Source organism: Pangasianodon hypophthalmus, chromosome 15, assembly GCF_027358585.1.
Source record: "Pangasianodon hypophthalmus isolate fPanHyp1 chromosome 15, fPanHyp1.pri, whole genome shotgun sequence".
NCBI lineage: Eukaryota > Metazoa > Chordata > Actinopteri > Siluriformes > Pangasiidae > Pangasianodon > Pangasianodon hypophthalmus.
Window position 1 is genome coordinate 15,737,490 of NC_069724.1, and position 23,229 is coordinate 15,760,718.

General features: G+C 39.8%; 1 protein-coding gene across 1 annotated transcript; it reads right to left on the minus strand.

The window, feature by feature from the left end:
- Positions 1-370: 370 nt before the first annotated feature.
- On the minus strand, positions 371-22,841 carry c15h5orf15 (chromosome 15 C5orf15 homolog). The gene is made up of 3 exons (XM_026928929.3): positions 22,682-22,841; positions 6,734-7,392; positions 371-1,719 (listed from the first exon to the last, which is right to left on the minus strand). Exons 1-3 carry the CDS (start codon positions 22,785-22,787, stop codon positions 1,588-1,590), a joined length of 897 nt encoding a protein of 298 aa, XP_026784730.2. The 5' UTR covers positions 22,788-22,841; the 3' UTR covers positions 371-1,587.
- Positions 22,842-23,229: the final 388 nt, after the last annotated feature.

Consider the following 23,229-nt stretch of genomic DNA (forward strand, 5'->3'; position numbering starts at 1 on the left):
ATCCTAGGACTTGTTTGCAATATTAGGTTTTGCATATTATGCAGATTAGCTCAAAATCTGAATGGACAGAGCTAAATGGTCCCAATTGCAAATTTGTTCAGAAATAAGACAAGGAATTTAAAGGAAGAATAATTTTATCCCTAAGACTAACATTTCTTGAGATATGGATAAAAATATGAAGTGTTGTCCTATGGTGCCACTATCAGGCAAGCTTCGCTCATCTGTCTTGCCTGGGTAGCGGGAAGGTGTACTAAATACTGACCATGTTTCACGTCTGTATCACCTACCTTTTGGTATGCATGACTCATTTTAGCGAAAAAGAACAAGAAAACAAGAAGGTTCCAAGCACTTGTGCTAACACCCCTAAAAATGACTGATTACTTTTCAGATTTTAATGGCACTGAGAGGTAATGCCTGTTGCAAAGCTGTGGAAGCTGTAATTTCCATGTTGACAGACAAACTGACAGGATTATATGTGACAGATAGTAGTTATGTGACAAAACGTTTACTTCACATAAACACAAACCTGTGCAAAATAAGCTTATTGCTACTGCTATCTCATGTACCCTTATTATTTACGTTTTTTTCCCCCATAGTATACAATTTAGAGATCTTTGTAGATACAATAAGACAAAGTCAAATATGAGTCGGCATGTTGAATAAATTAGCCTATTAAGGTGTATTTCATTGAGTTCATTAAGAGATTTGCTTTATACAAGCAGTGCAAATATATATATATATATATATATATTTTTTTTTTGCCTTATTAACTGTGTAGATATTGAAGCATATTTGTTGCCTGTATGTCCAGGCATGTCAGGGTACAATGTTTCTGGTATACCCACCCTTTACTGGCCCACAAATTACAGAGTAAGTTAAATTTATCATTGTCCAGTAATTTAAAGGCTACACTATATTTACATATTAGGCATTTGTACTAGTAAATACATTTAATGTCACAAGAAAAATAACAAAAGGGTCCAGCCCCAAGAGTGCATAATAAAGCTAGAGACTTTCCTTTTCTTGTGTTCTTTAAAACAAATATTACATAATGAAAATTACTAAAATTATTGATGCCAATGAGCATGTGTTATGAAGACTATAAGCAAATCTGCATGTCAGCAAATTACAGCCAGGAAAACGGTGATCATTGCCACTTCACTATTCACTATAAAATTTGACCCTGGAAGGCTGCTGGAATTCATTCAGGTGCTCTTAGTTTATGTTAACTATTTGAAATTAAATGATTGCTCTGGTGCTGGTTACATTCAGTATTAAATTTTATATTCAGCACACTACTTAAATAAACAGTGACCTAGCCCTCTCAAAAGCCATGGAAAAACATATTAGCAGGTGCCTGTCCCTGAAATATTTGAAAAACATTAAAGAAAACGGAGATAATTAAACCAGAGTGCCTAAGAGACTCAGGATAACACAAACTGGATAAACAAGGTTTCTTGATTAACTCTAAATACAGAAAAGTAAAGTATCCTTCACATAAAAATCAGCAGTTTGCATTCACAATTAATAAACTCAACTCTTTAAAGATTATAATATTAATCTTTAACATTATGGTATGTGTTTGTTTTAAAAGACATAATTGTTGGTCATCTTCAATGAAGGCATTGCCTCATCAACATTCTGGTCAAGCCGATGGTAGTCTATGCTGCGGGTGCAAAGGCCTTCCCTCCAGCGCCGACTCTGAGCCAGGAGCATTATCTGTACAGGCAAAGCAGTAAGCAAATAACTATTTGCATGACAGGATAAATCATCAAAAACAAACAAACAAAAATAGATTGTATCTAACAGACAGACAAATCTCACAAACATCACTTAATTAGAAAAAAATTCTGACCTTATGACTTTTTTAGAATGTCATCAAAATATCTTACGTAAACAGTGGTAGAATACATGGTAATATATGCTAATAACTAGGGATGCATTGATACCAATACTAGCTTTGGTATTGGGACGATATTGCTCATTTACCCATACTTATTTATAAAATATGCTCCAACACCAACAGCCGATACCATGTGATACTGTGTGATCTAAGCCTAGTGCACCTCATCACACTAATGAACCAATGGCAAAAAATGACTGCAGTCTAGAAGTATTTCATGATTAATTATGGCAATTAAAGCAAAGCATACTGCTCTAGTAGCGTATGTGCGCACACACGCACACGCGCTTTTGATGGCCACTATTTAAACCAGGGAAACATTGCAGAGCTAAATAAAATGCTGTGTTGTCTCTGACTCATTAACACTAAAGGCCGATTCACACCAAATGCACCTCGTAAATACTTCTTTCAATTCTATTTCCAATCCACACTTGCCAAACTGCTGATTTATGCTTCATATTTTGTTTTTCCAATCCATATGCACTCCATAGAAACCCACTGAAATAATAAAACCTCAAAACTATACACTGCGCATTTTATTTAAAATCATAATCTACAAAGATGCCATGACTCTGCAATTTTTTGCTGCATAGCAAGATGTTTGTATCGTATGATCATTATTTTACACCAGCATGGGCCCCACTCTCTTATGTCAGGTTTTTAGCTGACCAGTTTTGTAATTACAGCTGGCAGATCCCTGCTTTGCATCCAGTCCTTTGCATGACAGTTTGGCCAAATGTTTAAAGTGTCCCTGATATCAAAATTGCTGCTTCTTCACCCTTCACCCAAAATTGAGCTTTTTCACCCTGTCCCTTAAGCTAGACAGAAAGTATGACCACATCACCCCTAACTTTTCCACACTGCACTGGCTGCCAGTAAAATTTTGCATTGATTATAAAATACTATTGACTTATAAAGCATTGAATGAGTAAACCTTTGGTTTTTTATGATCCACCTTGCCTGCTTCGATCAAAAGGTACAGGCTCTTTGTTGGTCCCTTGAATAATGAATGCTACAACAGGGAGCAGAGCTTTCTCTTGCATAGCCCCATAGTTATGGAAGAGCTTTCCAATTAGTGGTCAGGACTCAGGCACAGTTACAGTCTTCAAGTCTATGCCGAAAACCTATTGTTTAGTCAAGCCTTTTGTTAATCTTTTCTTTTAGGTAAATAGGTAAAGGCGTAGATCTGTAGAGTTCATGGGCATAGAGTGATTTGGTAAACTAGTATGTTTGGATGCTGTTGCCATCCCCCAATGAAGTGGCCACTGGGAGGTGGGAGATTGCCATTCACACATAAGGTGCCAACCAAATAGTGCTTGAAACCCTACTGTTTTTCTTAGAATTTTTCTTCTTCTTCTTCTTTATCATCTTCTTATTATTATTTTTAGGCACCCTGTGAATAGGCACCCTGTTGTTATTCTGTTTTTTCTTCTGGCTAGGGTGTCTTATGGCAGCCCATAAAACCATCTGGTAAAAAGTTGTGAAATTTGGCACATTGATTGAAGAGGGTCTAAGGAAAATTCTGACCAAATTTGGGCCAAGTGCTGCCAACGCTCTTGTGCCGCCATCGGGTCAAATTTGGCCTAATTTGAAAGTACATTTACGGTCATAACTTTTGAACTGTGTGTCCAAAATTTAAAAGCCAGGCATCCCTGGAATACCTGGGTGGAGACGAGTTCAATGCAAATTTTCTCCAATCACCACCAGATTTGGCACATCATCTTCAGAGTAAGCCTCTCAAAAGTTATCAAAAGAATTTTGAATATTCCAAACTGTCTGTAATGGGCCAACGAATCTGCCTGTGAAGTCACCGAACAGGAATTGAGGCTGTACCTCAGCAACAACTTTGCACACAGACAAAACTTGGTAGGCATCTTCAGGACCATGACCTGAGGCTATGCAACAAATTTCATGCCACCTACTGGTCAAAAGTAACCATAATATGTTAAAAAATGCTTACATCTAACTGCCATCTTTTGCTGCTACTCCTCCAAATTTTGTCCAATCTTCACAAAATTTGGCTAAAATCATCTTGACACCTGTCTAAACAATGCTGCAGCAATGCCACCCTGCTGCCCATTTGTTCATTTAGAGCTTCCCTCCTACAGTCAGAAAATTCCACCACTGTCCGATGAACATACACATCATGAGTGAAACTACAAATCACTCTTGAATCCCTTTGCCTAAATTTATGGCTCTGCTTTCCTGTGATTGCTTAGGCAATAATTGTAGCATGTCTGTTAATGTGTGGCTCACCGAGTCTGGGTGCTCGGCCCCTGAAAATGCTGCTTGCAGCTTTATTTAACATTATTTTTCTCAACCAAAACTGATTATGCAGACCAAGGAGGTCCTACAGACATGAATCTTGATCAGTAGGTAGTACTCCCTCCTGTTACTCAGGCAAGAGAGGCCTAATAAGCCCGATTGGCCTAATGGTGGCTCTATAGTGAAGCATTTTATGAGTTGGCTCATCTCAAATACTGTAAGTCCTACAGTGAAAATGCTTTTTGCTACTTATTACTTGCGTTCTTGCAGAAAACAAGCCTCAGGAATGATTTAACCCCACCCACTTAGATTTTTTAGCTAAGGTGCATAATATTCAAAACCTACTTTTATTTGTCCTAGGATTTTCGTCCTATTTTCACAATGTTGGTGTCAAACTACTCAGCAGAGTTTGACCTTCAATAATTATGAAAAACGTGCTGACATTTGTAAGCAATATGGCCACCATGCCAATATGGTTAACAAAGTGGAACCTAATTTACTGAAACAGCTGTAACTCATGTGTGCTCATTTGGACTTGCATGAAACTTGAAAGGCAAGTACAGGACAAGATTCTAAAGTCATGTGCAAAGTTTGAGTCATAACCATATAAAGGGGGCAGAGCTAAGGTCAGATACTTGTCTCTCGGGAACCGCAAGGCCGATAAAACAAATTTGGTATGGTGCATCTGTGTGCAAATCTGCAAGTGAATTTTTGCCCTAGTTACTTAAAAACATGGCTGTCATCGAACCAGTCAAATTTCAGCAGGCATTCGACAGGGTTACCACTGAGCTGTTCTCATGAAACTTGAATGGTAGGTACTTTCACTCAAATTGGCCATTTAGGGGCACTATCCATGTTTGTGCACACAAAAACAAGCATATCTCTTGGAAAATAAGGTGTACACAGTGTACTTTAATTTGGTTGCTCAACCTCTAATAAACTGCCTTTTGGACCTTTTAACTCCACCCACACAAATTGGTTTATAATATTAATAATAAACTAAACATTATTTTGTGAAATAGTCCTAGCATTTTTGGCCGATCTTCGCAAAACTGACTTCAAACTTCTCAGGAGTGTGTGACCTTTAATAATTATTAAAAAAAATATCTTTATAGATTTATAAACAATATGGCTGCCATACATCAATCAATTCTAAGGAGGCAGAGCTGGTTTACTCAAATAGCTGTAATTCATGAGTGGTAATATGGTATTGAACCAATATTGACCAACATGTTCAGTACAAGGTTCTGAGGATGTCTGCAAAGTTTGGGGCATGGCCATTTATCATGGGCGGAGCTGAGGTCAGATAGCTGTTTCTCAGGAACTGTAAGTCTAATCAAGCTTAAATTTTGTATGATGCATCTATCAGCTAATCTCTAAGCGGCAATTTGACAATGAATTAATTACTTAAAAAAGATGGCCACCATCAGCCAATTAGATTTCAGCATGCAGTTCCCACAGCTAGAACTGAGCTTCCTCACAAAACTTGATAAGTATGTTCATCTATGATCCCTTTATTCTATGCATCTTGGCAAGAACTCTCAAGGCACTTGTGGCTATATTTATTATTATTATTTTCCTTTTTCTCTGGTGAAACGAATCATGCAGCCTAAATTTGAATGAAATTTGAAAGTCAAGTACCAGACAAGATTTTGAGGTCATATGCACAGTTTGGGGAATGGTCATACATACAGGCGAAGCTAAGGTCAGCTCGACTTAAGGTCAAACCTACTTTTGCGACCTGATCCTAGGATTTTTGGCCAATCTTCAGTCTTGATGCCAAATACTCAGATGAGTGTAACACTCATTAATTATCAAAAACATGTTGACATTTGTAAACAATATGGCCACCATACCTAATCAATTCTAAGTAGATGGAGACTGATTTATACATACAATTCTAACGCATGATTGCTTGATGGTTTCACTCAAAACTTGAAAGGCATATACAGGACAAGTAAGCCAGGTAATTCACTCAAATTGGCCACTGGCTGGCACTGTTCATGTTTTTCCACACAAAAGCAAGTATATCTCTGGAAAAATAAGGTGAATAGTGAAATTTCTAATTCCTCATAATCCTTTGGCTGAACACACATAAATTTGCCTTTTGGACCTTTTAGCCACACCCACTTAAATTTCTGAAAATTTGCATAATATGCTAAATTAAGATTCAACTTTCTTCAATGCAGTTTTTTTGCATATCCCAGCTTGCTAGGAACCTGGGGTCAGGTTAGGTAGGTGATACGTGTCAAAGTAACACCCACATGAATGCCAGATACCACAGCACACCTTCTGAGGTCTTGTGGAGTCCATGCCTCGACAGGCCTGAATTTTGGCTGATTTTTAATTTTTATTTATTTATTTTTTTAAATGTGCCATAAGCAATTTCTTTTATGGTAGTAGACGTCTGCACGGGGACTCTGACTGTGGATCTGCAAACCCTCAAATGCAAATTTCTGTTTGGGGTGTACCCATTTCATTTCATTCATTGAGGGAATTTGCTACTCTCTTCAACCATGCACCAAAAGGTGACTGTTGTTAAATTAAGCTACAAGACTTACATACCTTCCTTTTATTGTGGTAGGTGATGTACACTATGGCCACCAGCAAAGCAATGATCACCAGGTGGAAGAAGAAATGTGAGTCTTCATCTTGAGTGGCATAGATGGTGGTGTCCTTCATGTGGATATCAATTTTTCCAGGCCTCTCAGGCAAGTCTTTAGCAATGTCCTTGATAAAGTTGGCACCATCCTGAAGGTCCTGGCTGAAAATTTCACTTTCCTCCTGTTGACTATTCTCTGAAATCCTCACATATTCATCACCTTCATTGTCGTCTTCATCCTCATAGCCCACATTATCATTTGTGTCTATCTCAACAGGAGAGATGGTGGACTCAAAATCCAAAGTGAGACTTGGATCATTTTTAGCAAAGTCAGTGAAAATAGGTGGCTTGGATTCAGGAAGGTTAGTTGACTTTGGCACACTTGGGTTCAAGTCAATATGCCTGGAGTCTTCTGGAGTCACCTCAGCTGCACTTGTTGGTTTGGGGGGTGCTGGTGTTGTGGCCGCTTTTGTAGGGATGGCATTTTGCTGAGCAATAACTTTGTTCGACTTCAAGTTTTGGGTTTCTGATATGTTCTTGTAATAGTTTGATATGGATGGGGGGGTGCTGGCAGAAGTAAAATTTTGGACGTTTTCTAATTCTTTTGGCACGGGAAGTTCATCTGCAAAAGAACACAGGTTCAGCATAAATTATTTTGAAATCTACTATATTGCTACTATACATCCAAGTACTGTGATTATTAAAGGCAATCGATTAAAAAGTGTATTAGGGTTGATGATGATTTTTGCCTAAATTTTTTTTAAATGCATAATGAGAAATATGTAGTACATCTCACATATACAGTCAGGTCTGGAAGTATTTGACAATGATGGAGTTTTTGTGATTTTGCCTTTATACACCACCACAATGGATTTGAAATAAAACAATCAAGATGTGATTGAAGTATAGACTTCAGCTTTATTTTAAGAGTTTCCACAAATATGGCATTTACCATTTAGGAATTACAGCCATTTTAAGCAAAGTACTTCCATTTTCAGGGGCTCAAAGGTATTTGGACAATTGACTGACGAAGTTAATTGACCAGGTGCGGTCCATTCCCTCGTTACTTCAAGACAAGTGAAGCAGATAAAAGGTCAGGAGTTGATATCACATATTGAGTTGGCATTTGGCAGCTGTTTGACTGGATCTACCAATATGAAGTCCAAAGAGATCTCAATGCAAGTGAAGGAGGCCATCATTAGGCTGAAAAAACAATATAAATCTATAAGAGAGACTGCAAAAACCTTAGGTGTGGCCAAATCAACAGTTGGGTACATTCTTAAAAAGAAAGAAAGCACTGGTGAGCTCAACAACATCGAAAGGCCTGGAAGACCAAAACTAAAGTGGATGATCACAGAATCCTTTCCTTGAAGAAAAACCCCTTCACAACATCAAAAAAGTCAAGAATACTCTGGAGAAGTTAGGCGTATCATTGTCAAAATCTAAAATCAAGAGACGCCTTCATGAATGTAAATACAGAGGGTTTACAACAAGGTGCAAACCACTGGTAACATTCAAGAACAGGAAATCCAGATTAGACTTTGCCAGAAAACATCTTAAAAAAGCCTCCCCTGTTCTGGAATAAGATTCTTTGGACTGATGAAACCAAGATTAACTTGTACCAGAATGATGGGAAGAGAAAAGTATGGCAAAAGAAAGGAACAGCTCATGATCCAAAGTATACCACATCATGTCTTAAACATGGTGGAGGCAGTGTTATGGCATGGGCATGTATGGCTGCCAGTGGAACGGGCTCACTGGTATTTATTGATGATGTGACTGCTGACAGAAATAACAAGATGAATTCTGAGGTGTATAGGGCTACTCTCTCTGCTCACATTCAGTCAAATGCTACAAAACTGATAGGACTCCACTTGACAGTGCAGGTGGATAATGACCCTAAACATACTGCAAAAGCAACTCAAGACTTTTTGAAGGCAAAGAAATGGAAGATTCTTAAATGGCTAAGTCAGTCACCTGATCTCAACCCAATAGAGCATGCTTTTCACTTACTGAAGACAAGACTGAAGACAGAAAGACTCACAAACAAGCAGCAACTGAAGGTGGATGCAGTGAAGACCTGGCAAAGCATCTCCAGGGAGGAAACTCAGAATTTGAGTTTTGGGAACATGGGCTCCAGACTTCAGGCAGTCATTGACTGCAAAGGATTTTCATCCAAGTATTAAAATTGTGGTTATATTTACAATTATGTCACTTTGTCCAAATACTTTTGAGCCCCTGAAAATGGAGGTACTTTGTTGAAAATGTCTGTAATTCCTAAATGGTAACTGCCATATTTTTGTGCAAACTCTTAAAATAAAGCTTTAGTCTACACTTCGATCACATCTTGATTGTTTTATTTCAAATCCATTGTGGTGGGGTATAAAGGCAAAATCACAAAAACTCCATCATTGTCAAATACTTCTGGACCTGACTGTATATGCGAGATGTACTACATAAATGTAAATATATAGGGTATCATATCATTTCATCTGAGGATCGTGTTGATATGTCAGCATATCAAAAACTACATTTAACAAACTGCATAATAAAGTAAGCTATTCATCATGAAATACCACCTATATTACATGAAGTACAATAAACATTTAAACTTAAGCCTACACTCCCTCCTCTGAAAAGTAGCTTCCTCTTTATCTAGAATCAGGAGAGGCTACAGAGGTTTATAAAACATGCTTCTCCTAATCATGCTGCTTTTCATGAGCCAATAGCATACTTGCACTCTCTCTCTCTCTCTCTGCTTTAAGGATGAATTTCCCAGCTGACTGAATCCGGGATAAATAAATCTCTGTTGCAACTGGGATGTTTATTTTTGGAAAGTGGAGCTACAGAAAGCTGTGTGACTTTCACAGTAATAGCAGGACACACCCTGTGCTTCAGAAACGCCCCCTTGTGAGTCATACCTGCATGGTTGCCAGGGTTGTTTTTTTTGTTTTGTTTTTTTCACCAAATTGGGATAGTTTTGAAGCAACAAATCAGAAATGTGTGTGCACAACAGCAAGCTTGTTTCCAATGCAAATACGTTTCCAATACTCCCTTCTCCAATTCCTTTTTTTGATGACCTTGAAGTGGAAAGTGACCTTGAAGTTTGCTGAGACCCGGCAGTCATGCTCACCAGAGCAAATAAGCTCTCTTGACCAGAGAGCTAATATTAATTTACCCATGTTTAATTTTGCCACATTCTAATGGACAGCTTTTGTTTTGCTATATTCTGATAAGATTCTGAATGGATCACAATAACACTGTTATTATTACATTTCAGTGATTGTGTTTTATAATGTTTTAATCAACTGAAAATGGACACCATATTCAGGCAATGCTTATTTTTGCTATATTGAAAATGTATTCTATCAAGACACCATCATATCGAAATCATATCGAATTACAATTTTGTGTATCATTACAACCCTAACATGTACAAGGTTTATATTGTCTAGTCTTACATGTTTTCATTTTCCATTTATTAATCAAGTAAATAACATGTGGCGCAACAATTCACCCATTAGTGTAAATTTGCAAGCTTGTTTGAAATTGCTCTAAAATCTTTTATATTCTTATTTTGCAATATCTGCCATAATTTCAGACTTTTTGCATTGCTGACCAAAACTGTAAATCATTTACATTTATCATTTTTGCATTTCATACTGAAAATAGTTGTCCTAAGTTATTCATTTTACAAAATAACTTGTGCAACCATCAAGAAAAGACCATTTTGAGACTTTTATATTGAAAACAATTCAGTGACAAAGTGACATCATATAGTAACATGGAAACCTCTAGAAGGTTTTAGTTACTGCTCTATGGCTGTCTTGTAGTATGACTTCAATAAAACAATGAAAATTTACATGAAGCTTCTATGTTTTAGATCATGAGCAGATCCTTTCTTTCTCCATGCTTTGATCTTTCCATCACTTTGGTAGAGGTTAATCTTGGTTCCAGAACTTTTGTGGCTCATCTCTGAATTTCTTTGTTTTAGTGGTTTAGTGGTTTGCATTTTGTGTTATGGCCCCCTATATTTCTGCTCTCAATGTCTTCTTCAAATTTTGGACTGTGATAACTACGGAGGTTGTTGGTGATGTCAATGACTGTGGTTTTTGGGTTTTTCTTCACAGCTCTCACCATGATTCTGTCATCAACTGCTATTGTTTATCTTGGCAGACCTATTCAATATCTTTTTTTTTGTATACCAGTGGTTTCTTTATTTTTCCAGCACATTCCAAATTGTTGTACTGGCCATGTGCAATGGCTCTGATCAATTTTCCCTCTTTTCTCATCTTCAAAATGGCTTGCATTTTCTCCCATAGACAGCTCTCTGGTCTTCATATTTGTTTACCCTTTTTAACAACAAATACCACCTTCGCTGGCAAAACCAAGGGCTCAAACCAAGAGTAGACATACATACACTCTTGAATCTCTTTCCCTCTGCTGTGATTGCTTGGTATCCATCCCATTCAGGAAGGTGCTGCTCTCATTTCTTGTAGCATAGCACATAGTCTCAGAACAGGCCTAGTTAATCGGTGACAATCCAGAGCCAAGGCCAGGGAGCAGACAAGCAGGCTAGCTGCACTGATTCGTCACTTAGGTTCCAACATATTGAGACTGTGTCTGTTCCCCGAGATAAACAAAAATGTTGAAATACTAAGAAAGTTTGTTTTAGTAACCTAATTAACATAAAATTAAATCAAACCGAATGCACAGCCAGCACCTTTGATCTGAAGCTAGGACTGTTGAATATTAGATCTCTCATATCTTAAGTGCTTATTGTTAATGAAATTATTACTGATCAGGAGTTTAACAGAAATGTGGTGCATGTAGCTTTAAATGAAGCTAGTCTTCCCAGTACATCATATCACAGTACAAGAATTACAAGAACTTCAGAAACTCCTGCCATCACAAAGATGACATATGGATGCGTGCAAAATGGCATTTTTTTATGCATCCAGCCATGTCAAAACTCCCTGTGATCCTAGTGACTGCAAAAAGACTGCAAGAGACAGTCTTTAGCAGCCTGTGGACAACCAAATCTTGATACCAATGCAAATGTTCACATAGTGCAATGAAAACATTGTGGGCATCAAGTTTTTTTTTTCCCCATCAAAAATGAAAAAATGGAATGTGCAATTCTAACCTACAACCCTGGTTTAACAGAGCACAGAGAATTCCTGGCGCAAGGGATTAACCATTCTTCCACCCCAGTGTCATCAGTGGAAATCCAAACACATGCAGAAAGAGCCTGTCCATAGACTTCAGTCATGCAAGTACATGCCCATCTGATGGATCATGGTGGCTTGGCATTCTGTTGAACATTTCTTCAGAAAATGAGGATGTCTCTGAGACACATCAGTATGGCCCCTCAAACTTGGTCTAGCAGCCTCAGAGAGATGACTTGTACTGGGTGCCTTTCACATACGTCTTGACTGGCATTCCAGCACTAGACACTTGAAGCCAGTCGTTGAAGATATTAATATAAAGTTTGATAATGATATTCACAGCAATTAAATCTCAATAGGCTTGGGGTTTCAGCAAGGTTGCTACTCTGAGATAATGTCTCTGCATTATTTAATATGTTAACATTACATGTATATGAATATATACATGTAATGTTAACATAAATCTTTTTCATAATGATGCAAGTGCTGTTGGCTACAAATGTTCTAATATAATAATTTACACATGCAAAAATCCAGGTCCCGCTCCTTGTCAATTTTTGACTTTAGGCTTCTCAAAAATTAATTATTTTTCAATTTTAGCCACATTTGCAGGCGTATATCTCTAAACCTAGTGGTCCTTTCCAAATAACACCTCGTCATTACATTCCACACATAACATAATACAAGCTACAAGAAAATAAATGGAGGTATATAATATAGGGAATTTTCTATAATTTTTGAAAATACTAGTTGCGAGTAGTAAAAGACCCTAAATATCAATTGTGTGATCCTCACCAACTTCTATAAACAAACAAATAACCTCAGGCAACAACCAAAAAACATAACAGATGTAATATGTAGTCATTTTTTTCCCCCAAAGAGTAAACCAACATTCAGAAACCAAGTGGGAAAAAATAAGTACACCCTTCCGAGTTTCACAACAATGAGAGTAATTAGCATCCAGGTGTTACTAACGAAATGCACGTGATTAGATAGTCATTAAGAAGTGTGACTACCTCTATAAAAGCAGAATCTTTCGCACTCCAAACTTGAACTTAAATTTGAACTTGGACTGGAGAAGTTGTGAACAGCTTGTGTTCTGGCTTCTGCTGATTTTGATTGGTTTATTAAGTGAAAGAGGTGTATGCTGAAAAGCACCTGTGATAGTAAAATAAAAATAAAAAGAAGCATGAAGCTCTGTAAAAAAAGAGCCCATCTCCCAAGTCCTTCTTCTTATATGCACATCAGGTTCTACAGTGGTGCTGAAACCCAGGAGGCGCTACACTCCTTAATGTCTAACTTCTCTGCTTAGTGAGATTGTTAAGTCCCATGCCAGTCTCCACCAGATAGAACATCAGGTTCTCCCTAACCTGTGCCGAGAACAACAGCAACGATTTGAGGCTCTCTCTCAGGAGCAGAAAGAGAATGCCTCCATCTGTATCTGCTCCAGCCAGCCCAGTCATGACGCTCACAAAGATGTCCTCCATGGACGATCTGGAGGCCTTCGTGGAGCTCTTCGAGCATGTGGCAGCTGCATGGGCATGGCCAGAGGACAAGTGGGCTGTACGCCTCCTCCCTTGGCTGTCAGGGTAAGCCCATTTTGCCACCCAGCAGCTGCCACCATGGGAGCACCTGGAAACCAGACCATGAGGCAGTGCTGCAAAGGGTCAGCCAGTCCCCAGAGGAATATCAATTATGCTTCCGGGTCCTTCCGGGTCTCCTGAGACCTCCTTCTTATACACACACCAGGTTCTGCTATTTTAATCTTTTTCAGTGGAACTGTCACAAAGGTATTTTTTGGCAAAATTATTAACATGGAAAGACTGTTTGACAGTAGATTGTACCTTAAATCATTAAATACATTTGTGTCGTCACCGCTCCTACTGCTATCTGTCATCAGCCTGAATGTACAAGTGTGCCACTCTTACCAATTTAATGGTACATATCAGAAAAACATTGCATCAAGCACAGCACACAAGCATGGATTTAACCTGCATTTTTGTGGTCAAGCCAGCCAAGAAACTGTGCATGTGTATATGGCAATTTAGGGTAACCCTTAATATGGCTATACTGGCAAATTCTGGATAGTGTGAAAATGTTAAGCAGTAGTGTACTACAGCCATTTCAGCATTATTTTTTCTCCCCCCAAGTTCACATGGGCCAAATGTGGGCCAGATATGGCCCTTGGGCCTTGTACTTGACGTGTGCCACAACTATTACGTAAGCATGCTTCGAGGCAGTTAGGTTCCACTCCCATACTTCGTGCTCTGTATGCTACTACCACGTGTGCTGCTGCCTTGTGTGTAGGAAGAGGTAGAGCTCATAATGAATATTAAATGGAAAAGTTGCAATACACCTCAGAGAAGCAAATTTCTCTCACCTGTATTTTGCATGGTGACATTTGGAACAAAATTCTGTCTCATGTAACAGGTATTCAAAAGTGAAGTCAAAATGACTCTGAGGCTCTCAGCTGTCTGCAGTACAATTTTATACCCTGGCCATTTCCATGTCGGTGAATGCGAAAAGAACTAAACTTACATTTGATACTTCACCAAATTATTTTCAGGAACAGTCTTCTGTCATTTATACAAGCTCATTTGACCATGATAAACCCCAATATTTTCCTTTATGATAAATGCTTTTATAGGAGTTCTTGGTCTATAAACGACAGTCGAGCTTCATGAATGCACTTACACTTTCCAACACAGACCTGAAGTGCTTACTGAGATTACAGCCCAGCAAACTAACATTTTTAAAACTTTGTAGACTTACAGCAGCTTTGACAGTTCTATAGCAATTCTTCACAGTTTTCCAGTATGTTGCTCATTCTGATGTCTAAGCTAGCTCATTGTACCCATATTAAACTAGCAAACCAATGTGAGTGAACAAAGTGATGGCATGAACCAAGACAGCTAACACTAGCTAAATTTCACAATTTATTGACCGTATGACCTTATCAAAGACTCTAAGTAGCTTGGTCAAGTTAGCCGGAGTTAACCAAGCTCTGATTATTTGTGACTCTGTTCTACAGCATTCTACAATTTAGCTAGGCCTTTAGGGGCACCACCATCTTTAGTTAGATGTTTATAAGGAGCCAGGGCACCGGACATAGCAGGTAATCTCAAGGTCTCAGGCAAGCATAGGTTTTCGAAGATAGTTATTGCTAGGTTTACTAAGAGTAGCATTGCAGAGGGGTGTTGATTAGTGAAGGTAATGTTCGATGTCATAGTATGCTCTGGCCCCATCCCAATTCGGTGCGATGTAGTTTACAGCAGGTTATGGTCGATGGACTGCTGGATGTTTGGAGCAAATTTTCTCTGTTTGGAGCAAATTTCCTCTTCCACTTATAACGAGTGTCAGGCCCCCTCACGGCGATCTGCCACTCGAACCAATCCAACCCCTCGCCACACGGGCAGAGGCCTGGCAGGCCATCTCCGGAGTGTCAGATTGGGTTTTGGGGATTATAAAACAAGGTTACTCACTCCAGTTCGCTTGAAGACCCCCGCGATTCAGCGGTCTGGTTCGCACCTTAGTGCGCAGCAAGGAGGCTCACGTCCTACACTCCGAGGTGATGGCCCTACTGGCGAAGCGCAGAGCGAGTCAGGATTCTACAGCCGTTACTTCCTCGTCCCCAAAAAGGGTACATCCTCGATCTCAGACACCTGAACCATGCGCTCATGAAGCGGCCGTTCAGGATGACTACCTTGAATCAGATCCTCTCGCAAATACGCCTAGGGGACTGGTTCTTTTCTCTGGATCTGAAGGACGCATATTTTCACATCCAGGTAGCCCCCAGCACAGACGATTCTTGAGATTCACCTTCGAAGGAGTGGCTTATCAATATACGGTCCTGGCCTTCAGACAAAGTGCATAGATGCGGCTCTTTCCCCTCTCAGACAGAAAGGAATCTGCATTCTGAATTACCTCAACGACTGGCTCATCTTAGCCCAGTCAGAGGCCGAGCTAGTGTCCCACAGATCCCTCCTCCTCAGCCACTTGGAGTGCCTAGGACTCAGGGTCAATTTCACCAGGAGCTCACTGTCCCCCAGCCAACAAACTTCGTTCCTGGGGGCAGTTTTCGACTCAGCCCGCGTGAGGGCGGCAGAACATGCGCTAGCCATACAGCAGCTCGCGGCCTCCTTCAAAATTGGAGCCCTTCGCCCCCTCAAAACGTTTCAAAGGATGCTAGGCCTCATGGGCTCTGCATCACCAGTACTACGGTTGGGCCTGCTTCGCACGAGACCCCATCAGTACTGGCTGAAACCACAAGTGCCGCCCAGTGTGTGGCATCACGGTTGCCTTCGTATCAGGGTGTCCCAGGCCTGCGTAGCAGCTCTGGCCCCCTGGAAGGACCCCCAATGGTTCAAACAGGGCGTAACCATGGGCATTGTTCACAGAAGGAAGGCTGTCTCGACGGATGCTTCCAACAGGGGTTAGGGAGCTCTGTGCGAGGGCAAACTGGCCTTCGGCTCCTGGTCGGTCACAGAAGGTCGGCTACACATCAACTGCCTCGAGATGACGGCAGTATGTCGAGCCCTTCAGACCTTCTTGCTGGACCTGAAGGGGCACCACGTGCTACTCCACTCGGACAGCATGACAGTGGATGCGTATATAAATTGCCAAGGCGGGCTCTTCTCGAAACTCCTTTTTGAGATGGTAAAACGCCTCTTGGAGTGGGCACATCTCAATCTGCGGTCGTTGAGGGCAGCACACGTCCCTGGCGTGCTGAACCAAGGAGCAGACATGCTATCTCGGAGCAACGTCCCCTCAGAGGAGTGGATGGTCCACCTGCAGACGGTTCAGAAAATCTGGGAGGTCTTTGGCAAGGCAGAGGTCGACCTCTTCGCCTCAAAAGAAAACTCTCACTGCCCGAAGTATTTTTCAAAGAGCGAGGATGCGTTGGCCCACAATTGGCCCAACCTCCTCCTGTACGCTTTCCCCCCAATTGCTCTGATCCCTCAGGTAAACAGACCAATCAGGGACCACAAACAGAGTCCTCCTAGTGGCCCCGCTCTGGAGAAACCAACTGTGGTTCTCGGAGCTATCTCAGCTACTTACAGCAGCCCTGTGGCCCATTCCCCTGAGGCAGGACCTCCTCTCTCAGGCGAACAGGACAATTTGGCACCCACAACCCGAGCTGTGGGCGTTGCACCTTTGGGCTCTCAACAGGAATCAGGAGATCTCCCTGAAAGTGTCCTAAATACTATATCACAGGCTAGAGCCCTGTCCACAAGACAACTCTATGCCCTTAAATGGTCAATCTACTCTGCCTGGAGCGAAGACAGATTTTTTGCGACATATCAGTGATATTGCCCTTTCTACAAGAGCTGTTGGACAAGGGCCGCTCCCCTTCCACACTCAAGGTCTATGTGGCAGCTATAGCAGCTTCCCATGCTCCTATAGCAGGACGGTCTGTGGGCTGGAACAACCTAGTTGTTCGTTTCCTGAGGGGTTCCAGGAGGCTTAATCCGCCCCGGCCCCCTACCTTCCCTGCGTGGGACCTACCCACAGTCCTGAGGGCCCTCAAGGGGTCCCCTTTCGAGCAGCTACAGTCTGTGGACCTAAAAACCCTATTGTTAAAGACCACCCTGCTACTGGAGTTAGCATCGGTCAAAGGAGTAGGTGACTTACAGGCGCTCTCGGTGAGCCCTGCCTGCCTCAAGTCCTGATTATGTACTGTATCTTGGAGGAAGACACAAAAAAATGTAAAACCTACAAAAAGTTATGCTGGACATTTTGGTGGGAGAGGGAATGTTCAGTGAAGAGAAACAGTTAGCTGGCTACTCATAATAAGCAATGCCTTTTCTTAGTAAGTAAATTACTGCAGTGAAGCAAATGGATTACTCAAGTGAATGATAAAACAAACTGACTTAACAGATAAGGATTTTTTTGAGTTAGCGTTACACAGTGACATCCAACTACACGTCTGAGCCAGAATATAGAGAAGAATGGCAGCAGTGAGAAGAGCAACAGGAGGCAAGCAGACTCCTGCTATAGCAACTATAGGTTTTTTGAAATTACAGTGAGCAAAATAACCGAAGTTAGCAAGAAAACAAGTAGCTACCATAATGATAGAAACGTTACACGATTAGTTACCTTTGTGTTAATGACCTTACTAATCATCTAACTACTAGCAATATGCATGAAGACAAACCTTTTCTAGCGGAGATTTGCTAGTTCTATTACCTCAGTTGAGCTCCTTCTTTCCAGGCATGCAACTACTCTGCTCTCTGTTATGTACTAACCAGAGACAGAATCAGCATTTTCTTTAACACCTTCTTTGATGGAAAAAATATCTCCACTAACTCTCACTTTTATAGACCACCAGTTTGAAGTGCTGGCTGCACACTCTTAAATATCCTTTTTAGGTAGAGACCACTGTAATGTAAACAAAAAGAGGTGTGCAACTTTAGAAAGAGACATTATTCACATAGCAAATGGTGTAACTCTAGATTTTTGTGGCTTTGTGCCCTGTCATTGACTAAATGGTGCTAAGCAGTGGTCTAGCCTGCAATGACTGGACATACAGTATGTACACATCTCATAGCAACTCTGAGTGTTTATATTAGAGAGAAATGAATGAAAGTCACTTAGTGCTTACGATTTTCTCATTTTTGTTACATTTTGTTTTATGATTAAAACTTCAAGGATGTAGTTGTAATTGTAAAGGCTCATGGTGCTACCCAAACAGAAGCTATAAGCTATTATTATGGAGTTGGTTCACCCTTTACTGCTATAAGCAAGGCTTTTCACTAGGCTTTTCACAGTAGGCATTCCCATTCATCGTATAGGTGTTCAGTGAAGTCGAAGTTAGGGCTCTGTGTGGCCCACTCGAGTTCTTCCACACCAAACATGGCAAACAAAGTCTTTGTGGACCTCACTTTGGGCACATGCATATTGTCATGCTGGAACAGGTTTAGGCTAGGTCCCTTAGTTCCAGTGAAGGGAAATTGTAACTTGACAGTATACATAGAGCCCTGATAAAATCCTTCAGTGACTGGAGTCACAAAAACTGCCTCCTAGTAAACACCTCTAAAACCAAGGAGATGGTAGTGGAATTTCGAAGGGTTAAACTCCCTCCTTATACAGTCAGCATCTATGGTGCGGACATTGAAGTGGTGCCAGCCTACAGATATCTAGGTGTGCACCTGGACAATAAGTTAGACTGGTCACTTCACACAGATGTACAATATAAAAAAGGGCAGAGACGGCTTTTCCTCCTAAGACGGCTTAGGTCCTTCGACATCTGCAGGAAGATGCTACATATGTTTTACAAAACTACAGTAGCAAGTGTGCTGTTTTATGCTGCAGTCTGCTGGGGAGGCAGCATAAAGCAGAAGGATGCAAGGCGGGTGGACAAACTGGTGCAAAAAGCTTCTTCAGTGACTGGAATGAGGTCTGAATCACTGGAGGCCGTGGTGGAGAGATGCACACAGAAGAAGCTAGAGGCCATTCTGGAATATCCTGACCATCCCCTACACAACACCCTGATGGACCAGAGAAGCAGCTGCAGTGGACGACTCACCTCACTGCGCTGCAGGACTGAACGATACAGGAGATCCTTCATCCCCACTGCCATCAGGCTCTATAACACCTTAGCCAATGGCAGATGACTAATCACTACTCTCACTGCTTTACTACTTCACTACTTTGCTACTCTCACTGATTTCTACTACTCTCACTACTTTTTTACTACTCTTACTACCTTCTTTCTTACTAATCTACAAGACTACTTGAATTTCCCTTCGGGGATTAATAAAGTTTATCTTATCTTATCTTATCTTATCACAAACAATTGTGTGCCTCCAACTTTGTTCAGATGTACTGATTCAACAGCCTTTATTGCCCAATATGCCATAAGCCCTTATCAGAATATACAACATAAAAACTAAATAAATTTTTTTTTAAATAAAATAAAGGCAACTGAGCACATCTTTGTCAGTGCACATCTTTGTCAGTTCTCATTTTTTGGGGAAAAAAGAAAAACGTTGCCGCCAACATAGAGTTGGTTTCAAAAGCTAACGTCACCGCAGCTGCTAGTATGTCACAAATACTGTTAGTATGTTGACGCAGGGTAGACATTAGAGCTGTCATTATTGATTATTTTGATAATCAATTGGTTCACTGGTTCCTTCGTTTAACAATTGAGTATCTGATATCATGTGGAAACTTAAAATCTACTTGTACACACAATTGTTAACATTTTATTTTTTTCTAGATGCTACGTGTGTGTGTATGTGTGTATTATATACTTAATTTTATCCTATCTGTAGCATTACTGTTTCTTACTGTAAAGGAGACAAGAAAGAGAAATTAAAAATAGCAAATTCTTTATCTTTATTCTTTAGTTTAAAAATAACTTTATTAAATGTTTATTAAATAATTTGACTGTTTTGTTAAAGCTAAGTTATGTAAAAATCATCCATTCATGAAAAACACCAGTATTAAAGTAGACTTTAATGTTGCAATGTTATAAAAAATTTTGTATTTTTATAATAATATAATAACTTGTTATTGTCAGAGATGGTTAGGGCATCGAAAATAGTGGGGGGGAAATGCTCAAGTAAAAATAAAACCTCTCATAGAAATGTCAACTTGAGCAAGAAAGTATCTAGTTAAAAAAAAAAAACAAAGTAGCTGTTACTCGTTACATAGGAAGCATCATATAATCAGACTGAATGTAAACAAATGTATATGCATCTGATTTAAACTCATGTATTAAGATGCATTTTATCAAACAGACATAACACTTCTCTGAGTAAAGCTTCTCCTGCGTGGTGTGACATGCCTATAGCAAAAAAGCTGTATTTATAAACACGTGACAATTAAACATGCTGTAACGCATAATGGTACATTTTTCTTTACTAATTTACTGGGCCTTTTCTTGCTTGGACCTAGCCTAGCACGTTGTTTTCTGCAATGACGCTGAATGCTCTTCTTCGCGGTTCGTTGTCAAGCCAACTTCGCTGCGCATTATCGCCACCTTCTGGAGAGTCATTTGATGAATATGAATTTGATTATAAAAAAATCCTCAACGAAAATTTCACGTAATCAGGTAGTCTATTATAATCAAAGAATTCATGACAGCCCTAGTAGAGATAACACGATGCTTAAACTGTAGACAAAATAAATCTACTCCCTTGAACTCCTCATGATTGAAGCAGACTACAAACCTGAGTTTTCAGTAGCATTCACCGAAACTGCATAAGGAATAAATCCAAGGTTTGGGCCAATACTCATAGCTTACATACTGAGCAAAGGGCCTGAGGTCCCTGTGGCCAATTTAAACTGACAAATTCAATCATTTATTATACCTCTGTCAACATAAATATTGCACATAAAGCTGCTTTGTGGATTAAAACAACACTAGCTCTGTTCAAGTTTTGAAGCATGGAGATTGGACCTTATACTGGAGGAAACACATTACAGTGAGAACAGTCACATGAAACAGTAGTAATCTCTGAAAACTTCAGTTGGCATATGCTAAGGAAATCAGCATTTTAAAACATCAAAATAATAAAGACTCTGAGAAAGGTGTATCTATAGCATATCCCCATATAAAAATAAACATGTTGTAAAATAAACACATTGTATTATTTTGAGAACCACCAAGGAAGCTCTGGAAGCTCAAAATTTGTATCACTACTATTTTGCTAATCAACTGAAATACACTGTAGATTGGATCTGTCACACAGAACAATACAACTCACTAAGGCTGCAAAATTATTTTAATAGTTGATTATTCATGTGAATCAATCAAACCAATTAAGCAGATTGAATGTGGCTTATAAATGTGAATGGCTATAACAAATATATTTAGGCATTTTTGTTTTTTGTTCAGATCTAATGCAAAACAGAACTTTGAGGAACATCTTAACATTTAACATCTTGTTACTCTGCCAACTTTCTCTACCAATCTAAAGATTATTCCCTGTTAAAATAAAAATAACAAATTTAAACTACAAATAAGGAATCTGATACGGAATTTATTTCAAATAAAAGCATAAGATACTCAAAATTTGTGGATTTAAATGGATGTTTTTCTCTCCACCTCTTTATCTAAACTGCACTTCGGGCCGCGAAGTTACAAGAAAATAATCCTCTTCGGCGTGGTAACATCACAACACCCCAACGCTGATTACTGTCCTGTAACAGCAAGGCCGTCGCGTGTCGCGGGCAAAGTTTCTGTTGCTTTCGTTTTCAAATTTACAGGACATCTCAGTTCATCAGAAATTAGTTGCGGAAGTTAATATGTAGGGTACATCACATCATAACGTATAAAGAGCATAAAGAGGAAGTAGTGCGCATACCTGATTGGCTGATTACTGATGTCACTAAGTTAAGCACTCGCTTTTACGCTTGATAATCTAGACATGATGTGAACAATACAAATTAGTGCGAACGATACGAATTTTTATTCGTATGCTAGTTTGTAATGGCCAAATGTTTTCAGCCAACGGCGCACATTACTTAAAAATACACATAGTTCTAATTATGACTGTCTTTTAGGCCACCGCTGCTAGACTTTTAGAACAGCTGACTCGCTAATATTACAAGGTAATGTTTGCCCACAGTAACATAATGAAATTGAAATGACTGCATCTGTAGCCAGGTTAGCTACGCAAGCGGTGTAAAGACCTCTAGGGCAGCCACATATACAGGTCTCCGAACATTGTGACGTTGCATTTCTAATTAATTCATAAAAATTAATCTCATTTAAAAATACATGAAAGAATAACTCACGAGTGGGTGATGAAGAGCATGTAACAAGTGTAAGTTGTAATATGGCCAAAACAGCTGCTAAAAAGGTGTTTGCGTGTCGCTGTTCCAGCTTTGTCAATGTCGCCATCTTGAACCGGGTGTTTGTAGGCAAGTGGGCGCGACCAGCAATCGACTACGCGCTTAACAGGCAGTGACGTGATTTCGCTTTGCTTTTGACCGATATTTTTAATGCTGCGTTCGAGGCGAAGTTGCGACTTGGAAAAGGGGGAAAATGTCCCTTTCATTAGATGTAAAATCGAGGAATCAATAGGCAGTGTTGAGCAATGGTCATTAGAATGGGGTTTCAAATTTTCTACATCCAAGTCGTGCTGCCAGTTCTTTACTAGGAGGAAAATAGAACAAAATTTTCAGTTGCTTATGTATAAACATCTACCGGAAAGAATAACAAAGTTCACATATGGATGGATAGATAGTAAACTGACATAGAAAAATACTGAATATATTGAAAGGAAATGCAACAAAGTTCTTAACTTAATGTGTAGCAGGACAGGTATGGGGTGCAGACAGGG

Bases quoted from the DNA above. Each gene is read 5' to 3' on its own strand.
- c15h5orf15 (XM_026928929.3), bottom strand. From the start codon at position 22,787: ATGGCGACATTGACAAAGCTGGAACAGCGACACGCAAACACCTTTTTA. The intron at 7,393-22,681 runs GTGAGTTATTCT...GTTCTTTTGCAG, and splicing joins ATGCTCTTCATCACCCACTC to ATGAACTTCCCGTGCCAAAA. The intron at 1,720-6,733 runs GTATGTAAGTCT...TTGCCTGTACAG, and splicing joins CCTACCACAATAAAAGGAAG to ATAATGCTCCTGGCTCAGAG.